Source organism: Chrysemys picta, chromosome 6 (genome assembly GCF_011386835.1).
Source record: "Chrysemys picta bellii isolate R12L10 chromosome 6, ASM1138683v2, whole genome shotgun sequence".
NCBI classification, from domain to species: Eukaryota; Metazoa; Chordata; order Testudines; family Emydidae; genus Chrysemys; species Chrysemys picta.
The window spans coordinates 111,413,673-111,432,015 of record NC_088796.1 but is presented as its reverse complement, the minus strand read 5'-3'; the positions used below and the strand labels follow the sequence as shown (position 1 = coordinate 111,432,015).

General features: G+C 48.6%; 1 protein-coding gene and 1 long non-coding RNA gene across 2 annotated transcripts; both read left to right on the top strand.

Moving 5' to 3' along the window:
• Positions 1-3,699: 3,699 nt before the first annotated feature.
• LOC101946764 (cyclin-dependent kinase 4 inhibitor B-like) lies at positions 3,700-8,935 on the top strand. The gene is made up of 2 exons (XM_005294736.5): positions 3,700-3,975; positions 6,208-8,935. Exons 1-2 carry the CDS (start codon positions 3,829-3,831, stop codon positions 6,487-6,489), a joined length of 429 nt encoding a protein of 142 aa, XP_005294793.1. The 5' UTR covers positions 3,700-3,828; the 3' UTR covers positions 6,490-8,935.
• A 4,121-nt stretch (positions 8,936-13,056) lies between these two features.
• Positions 13,057-18,343, top strand: LOC101946120 (uncharacterized). The gene is made up of 3 exons (XR_006174512.2): positions 13,057-13,690; positions 16,016-16,125; positions 18,173-18,343. It is a non-coding gene; the product is annotated as an uncharacterized LOC101946120 (long non-coding RNA).

Below are 18,343 nucleotides of genomic sequence, written 5' to 3'. Positions count from 1 at the left end.
AAGTATTTCAGGTTTGGGGACAAACAACTTTTATATAAATTTGTGATTTCTTTTTCCACAGGAGATTTTACACTCTCTCTCTCTCTCTCTCTCTCTCTCTTTCTCCTGTGGAAGAAATCACAAGACTTGGTTACAGCCTGGAGGTGAAGGGAGGCGGCATGAGAATAACTAATAGTTAATAAGGATGCATTTCTTTTATCTGACTGAGCCACCAACTCCCATCTGTCCCGTCGAGTGATCTTAAATGTGACACTGGGATTTGCCATGGATGAAATTAAAACCCTCAGAAAGGAGGTTTGCTGGGGTTGCGCGGCGGGGCAGGGGTAAACAATAGAATTTGTTCTGTAATGTTTAAAAAGCTACAGTGTGGGCCGCAAAATTGTCAAATCAAAACGGAATGCTTCCGTGTCTTACAAGGCGGCTTCAGCTGTAGGCTTCTAACGTGCGGGTTACAAGGAGCGGGTAGCTTACCAGAAGGGAGGCATTTCAGAATGTGTGAAGGGACACAGGAAACCATGAGGTTTCAGAGGGGTAGCCGTATTAGTCAGTATCAGCAAAACCACGATAGTGACTAAGTACTTCGTCGTCCCTGACACTGGAACTATTTCCCACTCACATACAAAGCCCAGGCCCCGATCCTGCAATGCCTTGTGCACAGGCCGACCCCTGCGCTCATGGGGAGCCCCGTTGGAGTCAATGAATGAAATCCTGGCCTCAGTTGAAGTCCGTGGCAAAACTCCCATTGTCTGAGGACGTGGGGGTCCAGGATTTCACGGACTGGCGTCTGAAGCTCCATGTAGGCGCAGTGATCAGTCCAGACACGCTAACATCGCAAGATCGGCCCTCAGCAAATAGAAAACAGCCCTTTCTTAAGAATGCCTTCTTTTCCAAGTGGGAGCATGGGTCGTCTCTCGTGGACGGTGCAGAACCCGCCATCTCAGGGGATTTCCTTGAGTCCGGGCCTGTTCACACGGGGCCCTCTACCCCCACCTCTGTTGTAAAGCAGTCTGCCTAGTGCTCTGCCATTACCCCTACAAACCTCCTAAAGGGGCAGTCTACCCCAAGGGGAGGCTAACACGCACTCTGGCGTCTAACCTTCTGCTGGTTTCCTCCATGGGTATGTGAAGGGAGGACACAGAGATTAACCCAACATGCGGATTCTCTCTGCAGCCCACCAGGGAGAGGCTTCTGCAGGGTTGAGGGAGAGGATATTTCTCTCTCTTCTATGCTAGGCCCAGCTCTAGGATGGCTACTTGCTCGTGCGGAAGTGGAAGAGAGCACAAGACCCTAACCTGTCCACGGGCGGAGCCAATTGGGTTCCCCTCGAGGACAACCTTACATTATAAAATGCTGGCAAGGTGGTCAGAATCTCTTTCCTCATTCAGTGGTTCTTCCGTCCGCGTTCTCGTGCTCCGTGTTGAGCAAAATGGGATCGCTGGTGTAAGAAGCAAAGGATTAAGTATGTGGGGGTGGTGCCCATACAGCTCTGTAGCCAGGGCTGTGGTCTGCGGCTACAAAATAAAAGCATTTTGATATTATGTCTCTGGATGGCTCTCGGTATTAGTGATGAGCTGCAATGCTTTCCATCTCCATGACGTTTGTTCAAATGGATCCCAGGATAGAGTATCAACATTCCAACACGCCTTGTGCTCTGCAGTGAAATCTGCCTTCATTTCCTGGGGCATTTCTTCCTCCTCCCCAGTCCCCCCCACTGGCCACACACCACGTTTGTCTGATCATCTAATTCACGTGATCTCAGCTTGACTACGTACTGGTTTTACAGCATGACCTTTTTACCAAACAGAACAATATGAATATAAAACTACAGCCCAGGAAGTGATGCTATTAAACTGCTTTCTGTTGCGTTGTATGCTCATCTGAACCGCAGTCCGGACCGTTAGATTTTCTGGGCTGGAACGGTGATGTTAATGGGAATCTTGGCTGTGTTACAGAGTTGTAACTGAATGTAATGAGTTTACAGAGCTCTACAGGGCAGAATTTGGCACGTACAGCGGAGGTGGATTTCACCTCTAGTGAAAACAGGAAAAATCTTACTAGCTTCAGAAGCTACTATTCATCTTTGCTTTCATGGCGATTACTTGCTGGGATGTTATTCATGGGGATTACTTGCTGCCATTGTTCTTTGTCCGCTAAGTGGCGCGAACAGATACGCTGCTGTGTTCATTTCACTGGGGTGAAATGGAAATATATAGTGAGGTAAATCTAGCTGTTTATTATCTGCTTCTATATTTGACCGTTACCGGGCTCGGATTGCGCAATCATGCTGGGTTATCTGAAATAAAACCGTGTAGACTTCTTCTACCGATGTCTCTGTTCATGGAAACTTCTGCTGTAAAGTTAATAAAATGAGCGTTCCTGCCTCCACTTTGTGAGTATTTCTCCAAACAATGGACATGATCCGAAAATATGGCACTGTAAGGAGAAGTGCTTTGACAGCACTTTCCCGCGCAGGTGCTGTGTCTATTTTGCGCTATCTATGGTACCGGTCGCGGCAGGTGAAGAATCCAGGATTTTCCTGGGAACACGAGCACCTTTACTAGAAATACCCACTCACATAGTGCCATGCATACAACATCACTGGTTAGCATACAAAACAGTCACATGACAGTATCGTGGAACCACAGCTGCCAGCGAAATTTGGGGACGTTCTCTCTTCGTTGATCTACTATAACCGGTGAGACCGAGTGTGCACATGGGAGCCTCCAGAGGGTGAAATGGTTAAAGACCCAGGGGGTGGCCCAGGTGGTAGTTTTAGCCGCAGACAGCGGGTGAAGGGGATCAAGAAGGGGTTGCAGGCAAAGGGCGCGGGGGATTGAAGGAGATGGACATGTGCCTGGGAAGTGGGAGATGCGGATGAGGGGTAATGTAACCGCATGAGCGAGAGAGACTGGGTGGTTGACTGAGTGGGATGGATGGAGGACAGTAGCCAAGTTATTTTAGCTTGCGCCCTCCTAGCCCTCCATAAAACCTGGCTTACCCATCAGAGCGGTGGGGGAGGAGGGAGTCTCTGGGGAGCAGGGCGCTGCCCCTCACCTACCACCCCACCCACTTCTTTTTGGTCCACCTCCCTGATCGCAAGAAGTTTTCTCCTGGGAGCGCGCGTGGGTCGCTCTGGCGAGATCAGGAGAGAGATTTTGACCGTCTGGGACCGCCTTGGGTCCGGATTCGCTGTCAAGCGGAAAAGTAACGGTCAAGGTAGAGGAGACGGCGCTTAGCTGGCTTAGCCGAGCCCCCGGGCGCCCCTCGTTGTAGATCACCCTGAGCAGGAAGAAGGATGAGCACTGGAGGCTCAGTGTGGAGGGGGTGGCGTGTGTGTGTGGGGGGGGGGGGGGAGGGTGACTGAGCGAGGCCGAGGGACACACCGCGGCTAGGAGGAGAGGCGAGCGCGTGTGCAAGGGGCGAAGCATAAGGGTGGAGGAAAGCTCCAGCGGGGGAGGGGACATCTCTCGGCAGGGCGCCTGTGATGGGCAGGGGTGGTTTTCCCAATCCCGGCCGCTGCAGCCGCCTCCCTGCAGACTGGCAGGGCTTTCCGGCGGTCTCGCTGCGTGGGGAGCGCGCGTGCAGCAGTAGCGCAGGGAGACCACAGCTAGGTTATTCCTGGGGTCGTTCCCGGGGGTGGGGGCTGCAGTGTCACCCCTGGCTGGCGGGGGGAGGCGCCCTGCACGCACGTGCCCATGAAGGATGGGGAGGGGCGAGGCTGTAAGGAAAAGGAAGGAGGTGCAAATATATCAGTCTGGGTTGGGCCCGCAGTGCCGCTATTCAATGCGGTGGAGTGGGGGAGCTCGGGGCTAGCTGGCGCCCGGAGGCATGCAGGCGGGGGCTGTAGCTGCAGACGGCGGGAGGGACCTTCTGGCTAACGCCGCGGCTCAGGGGGACGTGCAGGGGGTGCGGCTGCTGCTGGAAGCCGGGATGAACCCCGACACTGTTAATTCCTTCGGCAGGACCCCCCTTCAGGTACAGGGCCACGGAGCCCAGCGGGAAGGGAACACGGGCACCGGGGAGCGCGAGCCATAGGGACTTTGCATTTTAAATCAGCTTTCCATCGCTGCTGGCTCGAAGGGAGATCTCACGGGGCGGGGAAGAGAGCCTGCTTCTAATAAGTAAAAATGGGGATTGTAAAAATCTCTAGTTTCTGTTCACCTATTGAGTCGGCCATTAAGGGAAGCGCATGGGAGTCACTTAAGAGAAAAACGAATTCTGCTTCTGGATTGCTAAATGTTTAAAAATTCATTGCTGCTCGTTTAAAATTATTATTCATCGGTATTATGTAGCTCTTAGGGGTTAAAAAGTAAATATTTTCCACAACACGAATCGAAACGGGGCGCGTGTAATTATGGGGGACATGAACCATCAAGCAAAGGGATAGCTCTGTATGTAGGAATACTGATAAATTACTATTTCTAAGATGATTTCTATAACACGGTCCAATTTGCTTTATCGTTCATAGCCCACAATTATACTCGCCCCTTTTCGATTCTTCACCCCTTAACAAGTTCCAGAGGGAGAAAAAACTGCAGGAGTGTTTTGATAAAAGGTTTACATTAAAAATAGCACTATTTTAGATGTTTTAGCATCAACTTCATTCATTTCTGAACATTAAACATCATTTAAAGTTATATGTAGGAAATGGTAGTTTGTTTCAATTACTATTTCAAACAATACCTGGATCATATAAAATGCCAGATCATATTAGATTTAAATCAAGCATAACTGGACTCTGAATGACTGCCATTTTGTTTGACTGTTTATAGAGAAAGAATTATACTTCCAAGGAGTAAACATGGCAGGGGAGAAAAGGAAGGGTTTTGTGGCTGAAGTTCATTTCCACATATGTAGATAACTTAAAAAACCCCCACAAAGTTATCCACATAGATGGATGTGTTGTTATTGCTTTTTGTGTGTTTTAATTTATATCCACATACATAGAAACTCATCTATATGTGGATAACTTTAGAAAAAACACACTAAAAACCCTTCCCCTTTTTTGCTACCCTTAAAATGGCTGACTCTCAGCCCAACTTGCATAGGTTCTGACTGTGCTCAATTACATTTGATAGAAATGGTGCACACAGATTTCTATGATGAGTTTTTAATTCTTTTTTTTTTTTCTTCTTTTAAAAGGACATCCTTTAACCCACTTTCTATTTATCTTGCCCACAGAGATTATTGGTTAAAAAAAATTGAAATTTTGACATTTAATATAGTGAAACTTCAAATGTATTTTACTACTAATTTAATGTATATTAAAGTAACTCTATATCTTGTTTGATTGTGCATGTGAAGCGGAATACACTTGAACATATTTTAAACACTTCATATTTAAGTAGGCTGCAATATTAATCAAGGTCTATAAAACCCAGATCAAAAGTTTATTTTAAATCATAAAAGGAAATCCAAAACAAGACAAAACCACCCCTCTAGTTCTGTCGCCCTTTCCTTGCGCATTAATTTGCAATGGAAATCTGTCAAATGAAAGACTTTTCTTCTACGCAGTTAATTTTATTATGAATTAGTTTTCTAGTACATTCTCCTAGTTCACTTCACCGAGGAAGTTTTTCAAAGAACTGTTCATCTCTCTCAATCACATGTAAATGAAGGTCATGTCCGCATAAATTAACTTGATAAATGTGATGGCGAGTTTTATTGTTTATCAAATATAAAAATGGGTGCAGTCAAAAAAACATCGCTACCGAGCGAGAGGTCTTACGGATGTGTATTTGGTACATATGCTCTTGAGTTGCACTGGGTAAATGCTTTTTAATTTTTACCGTTTAAAATGTTTAATATGAAGTATTTACAGAAAAATACTATCATACATACTGATTTGAAATATGTATTTGTGCAGTTCAAGAACTAGGCACCGTTTACAAGTAGCTAAATATATAAACCCCTAGAAAGCCTGCCCTGGTGAAGCTACTGGCGGTTCTGTCATGGACATCGAGGGGGCCCGAATATCACCCTGAAGATTCACCTCCTTGGAACATAGGTGTAATTCCAAAGTCAAGCGACCAGATTCTGATTTCCATTACGCCGGTGTAAATCCAGAGCAACTCCTAAAGAGCGTAATGCGGCTCAGATTCTGACCTTAGCTCAGATAAAATCCCCATTAGACCAAACGAGATTCTTGGAAAGAGCAAGACTGAACCCTAAAATCGATCAAGGCTCACTGACGGCTTCTCCCCCCAGGTCATGATGATGGGAAACACCCAGGTGGCGGAGCTGCTGCTGCAGAGAGGAGCGGATCCCAACCGCCCGGACCCGCGCACCGGCTCCCTCCCAGTGCACGATGCGGCGCGAGAAGGTTTCCTGGACACCCTTGTGGCGTTGCACCGAGGCGGGGCTCGGTTGGATCTGCGGGACAAATCGGGCCGCCTCCCCATTGACCTAGCTGTAGAAAGCGGGCATCAGCAAGTGGTCAGCTACCTCCGAGCCCAGCCTGCAAGGAATGCCGCTCCGCCCCAGGCATAGGGCACGGGCGGGCTAACAGCGCTGCCCAGCTCAGCCACAAGGACCAAATGAAATGCTTGCACCACTGAAGTCAATAGAAAATTTGCTGTTAATTTCAGTGGAGCCAGGATTTCACCCCAGGTTTTTCTACGGCAACCGGTGACCCATCCGCCAGGCAGCTGCGTCCGTGTTGGTCTCTTGCGGGGCGAGCAGGGACTGCGCTGGCTGGGATGGAAGGTTCACGGGCTGTGGTAGAAAACCGCTGCTCTGCTTGGTTCTAGTCAAAGTAGAGAGTGTGGAGAGAAAGATAACCCACTTCTGCACGAACAGATTTATACTCCGCTTGGATACGGTCAGATTCCGTTTATATTGAACTGCTAAATAGCTGCAGTGGCGGGCAAGGGCCAGGTTTTCGTTTATGTGTTACAACCCTTTAAAAAAATATACCGAAAAGCCCTTCAGACAAACATCACTTCAAAAATTTTAGAAGGAAGAACTCTTGTTCAAACAAATTAAAACAAAGTTCATAAAGAAAACAGACGATTCTTAAGCATTCTTCCAGTGACATAGTGAAATCTTCTGAAGGGGTTGGTAAGGTAGCACTGTATGTAGGTGGCGTCCTGCCTACCTGCAACCCCCAGCTGGTAGCACTCCAGTGAGTGTGTTGTCTGGGATTTATCCACTTTATAACCGAACGGTATGGGGTACCTTTCCAGAAAGCAGGCAGGACCATGAACCTGATCTCATTCCCTGTGAACATCAATGGAAAGAATCCCATAGTTGTGTAAGCAGCCTGATTCCATTCCTATTAAACCCTTCAAGAAGGCAACATCATTTCCCAGCACAGATACAATATATTTCTTTAAAACGTCACACAAAAAGCATCAGTTGCAAGTGTAGCCATTAGGGCGTGACTCAAAGTGGTGGAAGTAAATGAGCGTCTCCCCCCACCCCAGCCAATGGGTTTTTAATTAAGCCCTTCCTTTACTGTGACATGTATGCGATTCCTCTAAAGATGTTAAATAACCTGCATTACAAGTAGAAGCCCTTGACTCTCCCTGATTATATAATGCATTATATAAGACAAACACATGCATAGCACAATCATAATAAATAGCTTCCTCGGAAGTTTTTATGTAGTATGTACTGTTTAAGGAGCCTATCCTGCAAGCTGTTGAATGCTTTCAATGTTTATTTAAAGGCCATTCAGTAGTGGAGTGGAACTTACATTTTACTCTGATATTGTTTATTGGATGGCAACCTTTCCTTAGCTCTACTCTGTTACAGTCAGAAAACCCTTGCTGGTCCATTTGCTCAGCATTGGTAGCGGGGTTATGGGTCCTTAATCCCACACCTACTGCCATTAATGGGAATCTTTCCATGGATACCAATATACATACATTGGATCAGGACCTCTAGGCGAACCAAATGATTTGAAGAATATTAACTTCTTATGGCGCTAATAGCTTACCTCTGGAGAGCTACTATTTCCCATTAGATCGAAGGGAGGCATATGTACATGAACATTAGAGAGGTGTTTGTGTACAATTATTTAAAAAAAAGGGACTGAACTGGGAGGATTCTGATGTTTAGATTAAAAAAACCCCCAAATTATAAAACCACCACAATATGGCCTAAAGAACCTTTACATTCCTTATTATCCACCAAGAGAATCTCCCTGGACAGATGAAGCAGTAGGCGCGTATGTTGTATAACATCACCACAGTGGGGGGAAATGTTGTATTCCGCATATTAAATTCTTAGATTACACTAGTGTTATTTCTGTGAATGATACTAGACCCCGCTCATAACATGATTCAAAATACGCAAGTTGATGTATTGGTTTCTGTACTGATCTAAGTGATAGAACAATGCTAAATCACAGAGTAATGCTTTTAATCATAACAGTACTAGAATAGGCAGTTTTGCATTCTGTTATTTTATGTAGATTTTAATTAGATCCCTCACACTATGAGGAATGTGAGTAACTTACCCGTCTAATTTTACTTTCGAGGTCTACACCCAAATTATCCCATTCTAATTCCCACTAGTAGGGAAACTCTGAAAACACACAGATTCAGAAACCTTTAAAAATTTACGAATTTTATACTAGCAATGTGAACGTGTATCTCTAGAAAATATTCCTATTATGAAATCAATAGTGCTTGGCCATTAATTTCAATGGAACCAGGATTGGGACCATTATTATGGAGTTTTGTTTTTAAAATTCGCAAATAAGCAATGGACGCAAGCAACAGGGTCATCCAATACGACAGCAGAAGAGCGTGTGAATATTTATTACTGATATCTGCACACCAGCTTCCCCCCAAAAGGAAATTAATGAAAGAACAGTTTATAAATGTGATGGTGTATTGCTTCTGCTTCCCATCCAGTATTGCTTAAGCTGACTAAGTAGCTGTTATTGTTTACGTGCAAAATATTAAAGTGGGTTATCAGATAATCTAAAGTGACGATTACTTTGTGTTTGCATTAGTGTCCTAGGCTGGTCGCAGGATTCTTAGAGAGACGAGGGAATATCTTGTACTGGACCTTCTGATGGTCAAGAGACAAGCTTTGGAGTTTACACAGAAGTTGGTCCAATACAAGGTATTCCCTCACCCACCTTTTCTCTCAGTGTTGTTAAACAGTCTAATACACAATTCAATATATACTAGTTGAGATTATATTAGAGATAGGTTGTCGGAAAGCTAATAAAATGTCAAATTGAACAAAAGGTGTATTTTAATAGTAGAATTTAAAAAAAAATCACTAATATGAATAATTGAGTTCGTCTGGCAATTTGCGTGGATAAACACTTAAGAGAAGCAAGAAAATTCTACCAGACTTGGTATCAGTGCTACTCTGTGGATTTAAAACGTTATGTATAATTCTTAAATATTAAAGATAAGGACGATCTATAACATATACACATGTAATGCTTTATACCTATATCTATTACATTCTCACAGTAATTAAGTGATGCCAAACTAAGAGTTTTCTTGCTTCTGTTTTTTTTTAAATGCAGTTCATTATGCTACCCATGCAAATAACCAAAGTGAAAATACTTCTCCATAACGGCAACTGAGACTGTATTTGAATTCTAGGTTAGGAATAGGTGGCATTACACTGTTTTGGATCAATTTCTAAGAACTTTATTTCAGTTTTCCGACAACTCAAAAGAAAAAACAAACAAACAAAAAAAACCACACACAACAAAATTAGAAAAATCCCCATTAGCAACTAGAGATCTTATTCTGCAGTCGACATGCTACGGAACTCCACCAGACAAGGGAACGCGCGTGCAACTTCCTCAATTCTAACTCCAGCAAGGCTTTCCTGGTCATCCTTTGCTCCAAGTTCTCACACCAAGAAAATCCTGGAAGCATTTTGGATACTCGAGCGCTACTTAACGCATTCAGGTCCTTCCTTCCCCGCTGTCCAGCGGCAGGTTACGGAGAAAACCTCCAGTCCTGTGTTTGTTACTTAAAAAAGAGGCTCTCCTGGAAGGGGCTGATCTCGCAAAGCGCTCGTCCGCTACCATTCCCGTTCCTCGGTATGGGATATGAGAGCACTATTCAGAATCAGGCCACCCAGGCCCCAATCTTGCAAGGTGATGAGCGCCCGCAACTCCTATTAAAGTTAACGGAGTTGAAGGCGCTCAGCACCTCGTAGGATCGGACTACGCTCTCGTTTCCTCCCATGCTGCAAAAACAGCTATTAAGTGTGCAGGTGCAAGGGAATTTCGGGTGCAATCCTGAAACGCCACTGCCCTGAAGTAACATTGTCCCAACCGTCCCTCGGAGGATACAAAAGTCAGCACAAGCATTTGTCTTCATATGAATGTGCCGTAGTGTGAACTCCCCGTCGGTGCAAGAGTCACCAAAGGATGTAAAGCCCTCTAGGGAGGAGGCATTCATATGAATCTCAAAGAGCTGTGGGTTGCGGTGCCCAAGGATGATTACACAGTTTTGACAAAAGGAGAGGTCGCACGCCTGTATTATGGGTGCCTTCATTACCTGGGTGGGGGGAGGGATGAAGGAGACCTCAGTACTTTTCCAGATTGAACACACTAGATTCTATGAATGGCGCAGAATGTAGATCAAATGCGCCTCTACAAGCAGTTATAGGTGAAATCCTGGCCTCATTGGAATCAGTGGGGAAACGCCTATTGACTTCAATGGGGCCAGGACTTCCTACGCGAGCTCCGCGGAAAGTTATACTCGGGTTCTTCTGGGAGCACATCTGTCACACTATAGGTTTCATAACGATCTATATTAAAGTTAAACTATGTAGATATACTTACACAGGACATGGGGCGGGGCGGGGGGGGGGACATGATTTCCTAATTAAACAACTGGGGTAATCTTTGGGCTAGATCTTGCCCCCACTGAAGTGAATGGAATTTTTCCAATTGACTTCAGTGGGACAGGATTATCCCTTTGAAAGTAACATGAAAGTAGCCAAATTTACTCTCGAGGTGGGAAAAATACACAGGAGTGTGTCTAAGGGAGACTAGGGTTCCATTTGATACGACTTTGCCTAGACTGTGTATTTGTAGACACGGGCAGTGAAGAGGGTCAAGGATACTGCTGAATCAGTTAGATTAGTGTGTATATCCATAGAGGTCAACTGGTTCAAGGTTATCCTGGAGGAATTGGGAGGGGAGTTATGCATAGATGTGATTTTGCCCTGTGTGTCTAGATCACACTCTAGTCAAAGTCACACCTGGCAAATCTGAATCCCGTCCCTCTTTTCATCAACCTGTGATGAGCAATAAGGACACGTTTGCTTGTCATAGCAAAGCAATTCTCTTCCTGGAGAATGGACTCAAACATTGCAGCATAACTCCCTCCTCATGTTCCCAATGAAAGCATGAGCGGTAAGCAGCCTGTCTGCATTATGTTTTAGGATATCTTGCAAATATCTTTGTATACATCTGGCATGTCGGGGTGAAATCCTGGCCTTAATTGAAGTCACTGGGAGTTTTGCCACTGGCTTCAAAAGGGCCCGGATTTCACCCGCATGCTCTGGTTGCCTCCACACAGAAACTGGAAAAGCAGGATCTGCATGGCCATTTGTCATCACCTTCAAGAAAGGTGTGTTCCTTCAGTCGGAAAAGTCCCAGAGAAGAGTCAACATGTATTTAAACATTTTCCTCATTTAAAAACAAAAGCCACTGATCACAGCTATTCTAAAGCAAATTCGCTTCTATTTTCCAGGCCCTGCTAACCCCTTTACATGAACGGCAGTGTGCACGCTAATACACATTCAAGCTCCCAAGAGGCTCTTCTTGGGGGTCTTTACTGCTCTCACGGTCTCAGGCTCCCAACTAGTTGACAAAGTGAATCAATGGCGTTTAAGCTGCTTCTTTCAAAACCCTCCCACGTGGCTTGCTTGCCGTTCAGTTTTAGCTTTGGATGTAGAAATCCGCGACGGTCCCTGGGGGGGGGGGGGGGGGGGGAGGCGGAGAAAGACAGCCAGGACCGCCCGAAAGGGGGCGGAGAAGGCAGCCCGGTTGGCTGCCCCCCTATCACGGGACTGTCAGAACATCGCTGGGGCCAGCAAGCTCGGAGGGGCGGGGGGCAGCAGAGGGAGGAGCCGCTGTGCAGTTGAAGGCGGGGGAAGACTCAGGAAAGCGAGCGTGCAATGGGCTGTAGGGGAATAAGAGCGGAGTCAAGGCACTTTCGGGTCCCGGAGAGGAGGGGGAAGGGGCCGATGCTTCAGCCCCCCGTCTGGCAGAGCAGAGCTCTCACTGGACTCCAGGAGCGGTCGGTCCGACTTTGGACTGCAGAATCCAGCCCCGGAGCCGCAGCTCCGCGCCCAGTGGCTGTCGGGTGGAGCCTGGCTAGCTGCTCTGCGCTGCCCGGAGCTTTACTGACCCCCTGCTCTAAAAGGGGGAGACATCCGCCGGGAAACGCAGGAGCGCCGAGCAATGCTGGAGGCGATTGTTCCTCGGCGGGACACCCGTTCTCCCCCCCTCCCCCGCCCACGCCGTCCGCCCGGCTCGGGGCAAGACCGCTGTAGCGTAGGGGGCGGGGCTGTAATATTGAATAAATAAAGTTCCGCCCCCCCCCCATTCCAACGGAATCGTAGTTCAACAGCAGCCCTGCCCTCCTGGCTCCAGGAAAAGCCCCCGAACACGTGGTAACAATGCAGCGCTTTTAAGTCCATTAAAAAACACCCCCCCACACACACAAGTCTTTCTGCATCCGTTTAGCGAGGTCCCCGGCACCGCCTCTGTGGCTGAAATACCGGCTGACATTTCTATATAATAAAAGCGATCCGCGTAACTTGTTCTCCCCCCCCCTTGCCCCAGTTTTCCCCTTGGTGCTTTTTGACATTGCCTGGGTACAGCCCCTCCCCCCAAGAGGCGCAACCGGAATGTCCCTAAGGTCGGGGCCGAGGGACAGGCCAGGCCCCCTCTCCAGTAGGGCGCCTGTCCCGGGGCAGAGGAGACGTGGGAGGCGGGGTGCTCCGGGGGCAGGGCTCGGCTTGGCGCACGGCTGGCAGAGGGCGCTGCTGCCTGGCCTGGGGGGCTCGAAGAGCGCCCCCCCCCAGGGCTGGGACTCCGGCAGGGGCGGCCCCTTTGAGCGGGCATGCGTGAGCCCCAGCCCAATAGCTCCTGTGCCGGGGAGCGGGGGGTCTCCTCTAAGAGCCGGCCAAGGGGGAGGGCCAAGGCTCCCCCCTTGCGCCCTGGTTCCCCCTGGGTAGCTAGCCCGGTTTCCTTGGGGTACAGGTGGGTTTTTCCTACAGAGATTAAAACATCTAACACCTTATGGAGAACAGCTGTCACTCAGAGGTGCCCCGCACAGACTGCAGGGGCTGACGGGGCCAGGACCTGACACGGCTGATCTTTTCTGTAAACACGGAGGGTTCGCATGGGCAGCGTCCCTCCAGGGCAGAGGAGTTCCTGGAGGCGGCGCTCAGGTGGTTTTAGATCTTCTCCTCTCCGGGCAGTCACTTCCCACCGCTTCCAGAAGCAGCCAAACGTGCGCACTCGATGGCACCAGCCCCGCGTTCCGCGGCGAGGTCCGCATCTGGCCCCCCGCAGCAACCTAACCCCGGAGCAGCCTTTAAAGACATGCTCCACTAGAAGAGCGAATCCACGGCGCTGGTGCATTCAATGCAGCCATCTTTGCCGCTGAATAGCGGGTCCCTGCGGACGTGAAGTCTCCAGTGTGCTGCAGCGTGTAGCATCCCACAGGCAATGACGACACAGAAGGTAGGTCCAGTGTGTCACAGGCTGGCTCAGAATTAGGAGCTGTCCAGTTTCTCCGCCAACATACCATAGGATATGACGGAAATAAATGCTAACCGGTGACATACGGTAGGATGGGTGTTAAAAGGTAGAATGAATAGGACTAGCTCTGTTAATAGATTCATCCTCTGTAGATGATTCCCAGTCTCACCTACTCTACACTGAAGAGTTTCAGTGGAAGGGGTGCAAGTGTGTTTAATCTCTCTGTGTGTCACACACGCTCGAGAAAAGGTCCCTTTCTAATAACCGATAGGCGGTGGTTTAAGACAGATCCGCTGCTGTCGGTTTTGGAACGGTGGAGGCCTCAACTATTCCTGGAAAATCACCCATGAACTGAAGGCGGAAGAGGGTTTCGATGTTTTGCGATTAGATTTTTGGGTGGGGTGGGGAGGGGAGAGATGCCAAGGTAATGTAGGAGCCGGTAGAAGTCTCAACACTAAGCCACAATATTGATTGAGCCACATTCTTTCCATTGCTTAGGGCCGCCCAGAGGGGGAAGGCAAGTGGGGCAATTTGCCCCAGGCCCCGCAGGGCCCCCACGAGAGTTTTCGGCGGGTCTTCAGCGGCAGGTCCTTCAGTGCCGCCGAACATACTCGGATCGAGTGAAGGACCCGCTGCCAAAGACCCGGAGCTTCTTCCGCTCCGGGTCTTCGGTGGCATTTCGGCGGCGGGTCCTTCACTGGCTCCGGGACCAGCCGCTGAAGTGCCCCGAAGACCCGGAGCGGAAGGACCCCCGCCGCCGAAGACCCCAGCCCCCCTGCCATTGCTAAACGCCATTTACGAGGATTAGGGATAATGCTTACAGTGAAAGCAATTGCAATGTTTAGAAATGCCCGGGATAAATTCAGTTTACAGTGACGCACTGCCAGACGCATCTTTTAACGGGCCAATCTAGCTGTAGAGTTTATAAAATGGGTTGCGTGACTAGCCGCCCGCCATCCTGAAGATATAACAAAGCACCGACTCTAGCATTTGTCTAGTGCTTTCCATCTTCCGCTGTCTGATCCATCCCCGCCACACCCGATATTGTATGTGGGGAAACTGAGGCCGGGGGGTAACATGACTCGGTCCAAGTTGACAGCCTGTCGGTGTCAAAGACTGGAGAGGAATTCAGGGAGGTTCCTGGCTCCCAGGTCTGTACTCCGAGTGCACAAGTCCGTGCAGCGTCTAGGTAGTAAGTAGCTAGAGTTCAGACATGGGGAGCTGAAGGAAAAGAGTTCCCGCACGCCACTGCTGCTGCTTGCCATATACTAGGTTATAGTGCGTGTGCTTTCACCAGGAATGGCTCTTTAGAGGTGGCTTAGTTGTTGGAAGGAACCAGATAAGGGGAAGTGAAGATCAGGGATGCACCAGGCCAGTTTGCAGAGCACCGGTAACACACCCGCTGCAGTGCGCCGGGGTCTTTGAAGCCCGCTGGCCGCGTTTGTAGCGGCAGTCTAGGATTAATATAGTCGGGCTGGCGGGCAAACAAGAATCCAAAACTGTCGGAGTTGGTTTTCCTTCTGCACTGGGCCCCGCCCCCGGGAGACCCAGGTTCAATTGCCCTAATCCCGCTTGGCTATTGGAGGGGCTGTGGTTGCTCGCTCCCTGGTTTTGACCATAAATGCCATCTTCGGTCTTTCCTGACATCTGTCAGAACAGATCGGCCCTTTTTCATAAGCGGTTTCCACCACTGGGCATTTTCTGATGTAAGTGTTTCGTCAAAAAATCACCAACTGCTTTCTAATGTATCCCAGCAGAGCTGCTGCACAGGTCCTTGTTTTCTGTGCTCTGCCCCTGAGCCCGCTGTCTCCGCTCTCACTCAAACTGCCTGGATGAACCTTCCCCGCCAGTCTGGTGGCACCACAGTGGGCCTGGGGCCAGCAGCAGGAGGCTCACAATGGAGTTACTCCGCACTGCGCAGTGAACATCAAGCCCCAGATACCAGTAGTTGCTGCTAACCTAAAATGGATTCCACGGCACCCACGTGCCCTTATTTCAGTGTGCAGAAGTCGCCCACTGACCTCCGCTCTTGAAAAGAAGGTGCCGAGGGGGAATTCAGTGAGCTAAGCTACTTGGTTGAGCATTCAACTTAATAGAAGCCAGGAAACTCCGCTGCACCAGGCGTCAGCCTCGATGAATGCGTATTGGTGGGATCTGGCTGCTCCCCGCCAAGTGGGTGAAATGCTGGTTTGACTTTGCTCGCTAAAGCGGTGCTGGCAAGCAGCCGAAGTGCCCGGCTTGCTTTACCTAGAATAACGAACCCAGTAAGGCTGCTTAGACAACCAACCACTCTGTCCCAACCTGCAGTAGCCGTGCTCCCCGTGGGAAGCCCGAGTGTCAGCAGCCGCTGGAGAACAAGCGCCTGAACCAACCCTGTTCTACAGCCCGACTGCAGCTCTCCATCGGTCACAACCAAGGTAAGATGCTAAAAGATCTGGGGGGGAGGGGGTGTCATTCAGACGTCCCTTTCCTCATTCTCCTTGGTCAGTCTCCGCGCATGATTCTGTACAGATCATGGCTGAGTCAGAACGCTTCAGTCGAAAGAGGCTCCAGGTATCCTGGCATTGGATTAACTAGAACTGAACAGTCTTGTCAAATAAATTGTTCATGGGTTATTTCTATTTTGCACGGTTTGACTTGAGAGAAGGCCAGGCTTTGACCAAAGTTTACCAATGCTACTTCCTGAGATGCCTCCAAATTTGAATGCCTCAGGCACCAGGACAATGCAGGGCAGCAGTTCCAGACCTCTCCAAACAGATTTAGAGATATACTGATGGGGGGAGGGGAGGGGAAGAGGGACCCTGGTAGGGAGCAGTCACTAAGGGGTGTCAGTCTGTCTCCTTTGGCACACCCTTAACAGCTGATTTTGGCTTTTCCAATATGCACGCTTCTCCGAGGTAATGGACATTTTTGTTGCCCCACGGAGATTAGTAGGACTCTCACAAATGCCTGCCTAAAAGCAGCATGAATTATAAACCCATTTTCTAGAAGGCAGTCACCATTAGGATTGTATAGAGCCATCAAGTTACTAGGCAGTCACTCTTCCTACCTTTAGTAGGCTGAGCTCACTGCATATGCATTCCTCATTTTCTCCCAACTAGGGTGACCAGACAGCAAGTGTGAAAAATCAGGACGGGGGTAGGGGGTAATAGGAACCTATATAAGAGAGACCCAGAAATCGGGACTGTCCCTATAAAATCGGGACATCTGGTCACCCTACTCCCAACAAGCTCCTGGTTTACCACCCCTCCTATCCCCCTCCATTTCAGAAACTCCCCATCTCCCGGTAATCTCCCTCCAACCACAGGTTGTGTGGGTTCCACCATTTTCCCTGAATAGCAGCATTTTTTTGCTCATTCCCACCTCCCCCATGCCCTCCTTGCCCCTTAACCCTCCCCCCCGCACACACAAGCAGCTCTGTGTGCCCCCTTTTGCCATTCTAGGGTCCCCAATCTCCCCACCAGGCGTTTTGTCTGCCTCTCATTCCCACCTTCCTCCATACAAGCGTCCCTCATTCCCCATACCAGGAGAGGTATGCACACCCCCATTCCCCTATTTGCCTGAGAGATAAATCATTAGAGCATCAACATGTTAAAATTATATTGGAGGATGAGCAGGGGTCTTGTTATGATGGAAAGCATTAATGGGTGCCATCAGCCAGTTACTTGAGCGATAGACAATTGCAGAAGTACTTGAGGTTTTGGCTATGCTAAACAATGGTAGGCTCTCTCTACCCCTCCCACCCCCACACTGGATTTGTTTTCCTTCAGATCAGTTGGGCCATTGATGCCTAGAACATTTCCTGAAATGTTGGAATTGATTGGATGTGCAGCCCAAGTTATTGCATTGCATACAGAAGTGCCATCAAGTTAAGTGTAAGGCCTTCAAAAGTTCAGCAAATCAGGGACGTCTACTTGAGAAAATACATTTGCCCCCCTTCCCCCCCCCCCCCATAGCAATGAAGATCAACAGGGCCAGAAATAGCCTCCCTATCACATGACAATCTGGAGAATACTTCTCAGCACACACAAATGTGGAACTCTCTCTCTCTCCTCACTTTGCATCTGCTCCGGCTCTCACTGAAGTCCATGGGATTCTTCCTATTGATTGCAATGGGAGCTGGATTAGATCCTAGAGGCATGGACACTGCTTCAGCAAAGCACTCAACCATGCAATTGGCTGTGTTAGAGGCATAGCGATGTACTGCCCATACATCATTCTGTCTGACTGAGGTACAGAGTTGTGGACCGTGTGGTCCCTGGAAACGGAGCAAGATGAAACTGGAACTTGAGTGATGTGGAAGCCTGTTTGTGGCTGTAGGTACATCTGTTTTGTAGAATAAGTAGCTCATGACTGGTAGCATCCTTCAGGGCAGGACTTTTTGGATTTCTTTGCACAGAGGCTCTTGGGAATGGGCAGCAGTAAGTTAGATTCTTGAATAGTTACTGAACTATTCTGATGCAGAAACAAGGGAGTACCAGAACCTAAGACAGGAAGTGCCAATGTGGTAGGGGTGAAGAGAAAAAACACACCCCATGCAAACAAAGAAGAGGGGAGGAACAAAGTAGAAAAGAGCATGGACCAGAACTGCAGGAAGCATGGGGGAGAAGAGGAAAAAGGACCAGATACAGGATG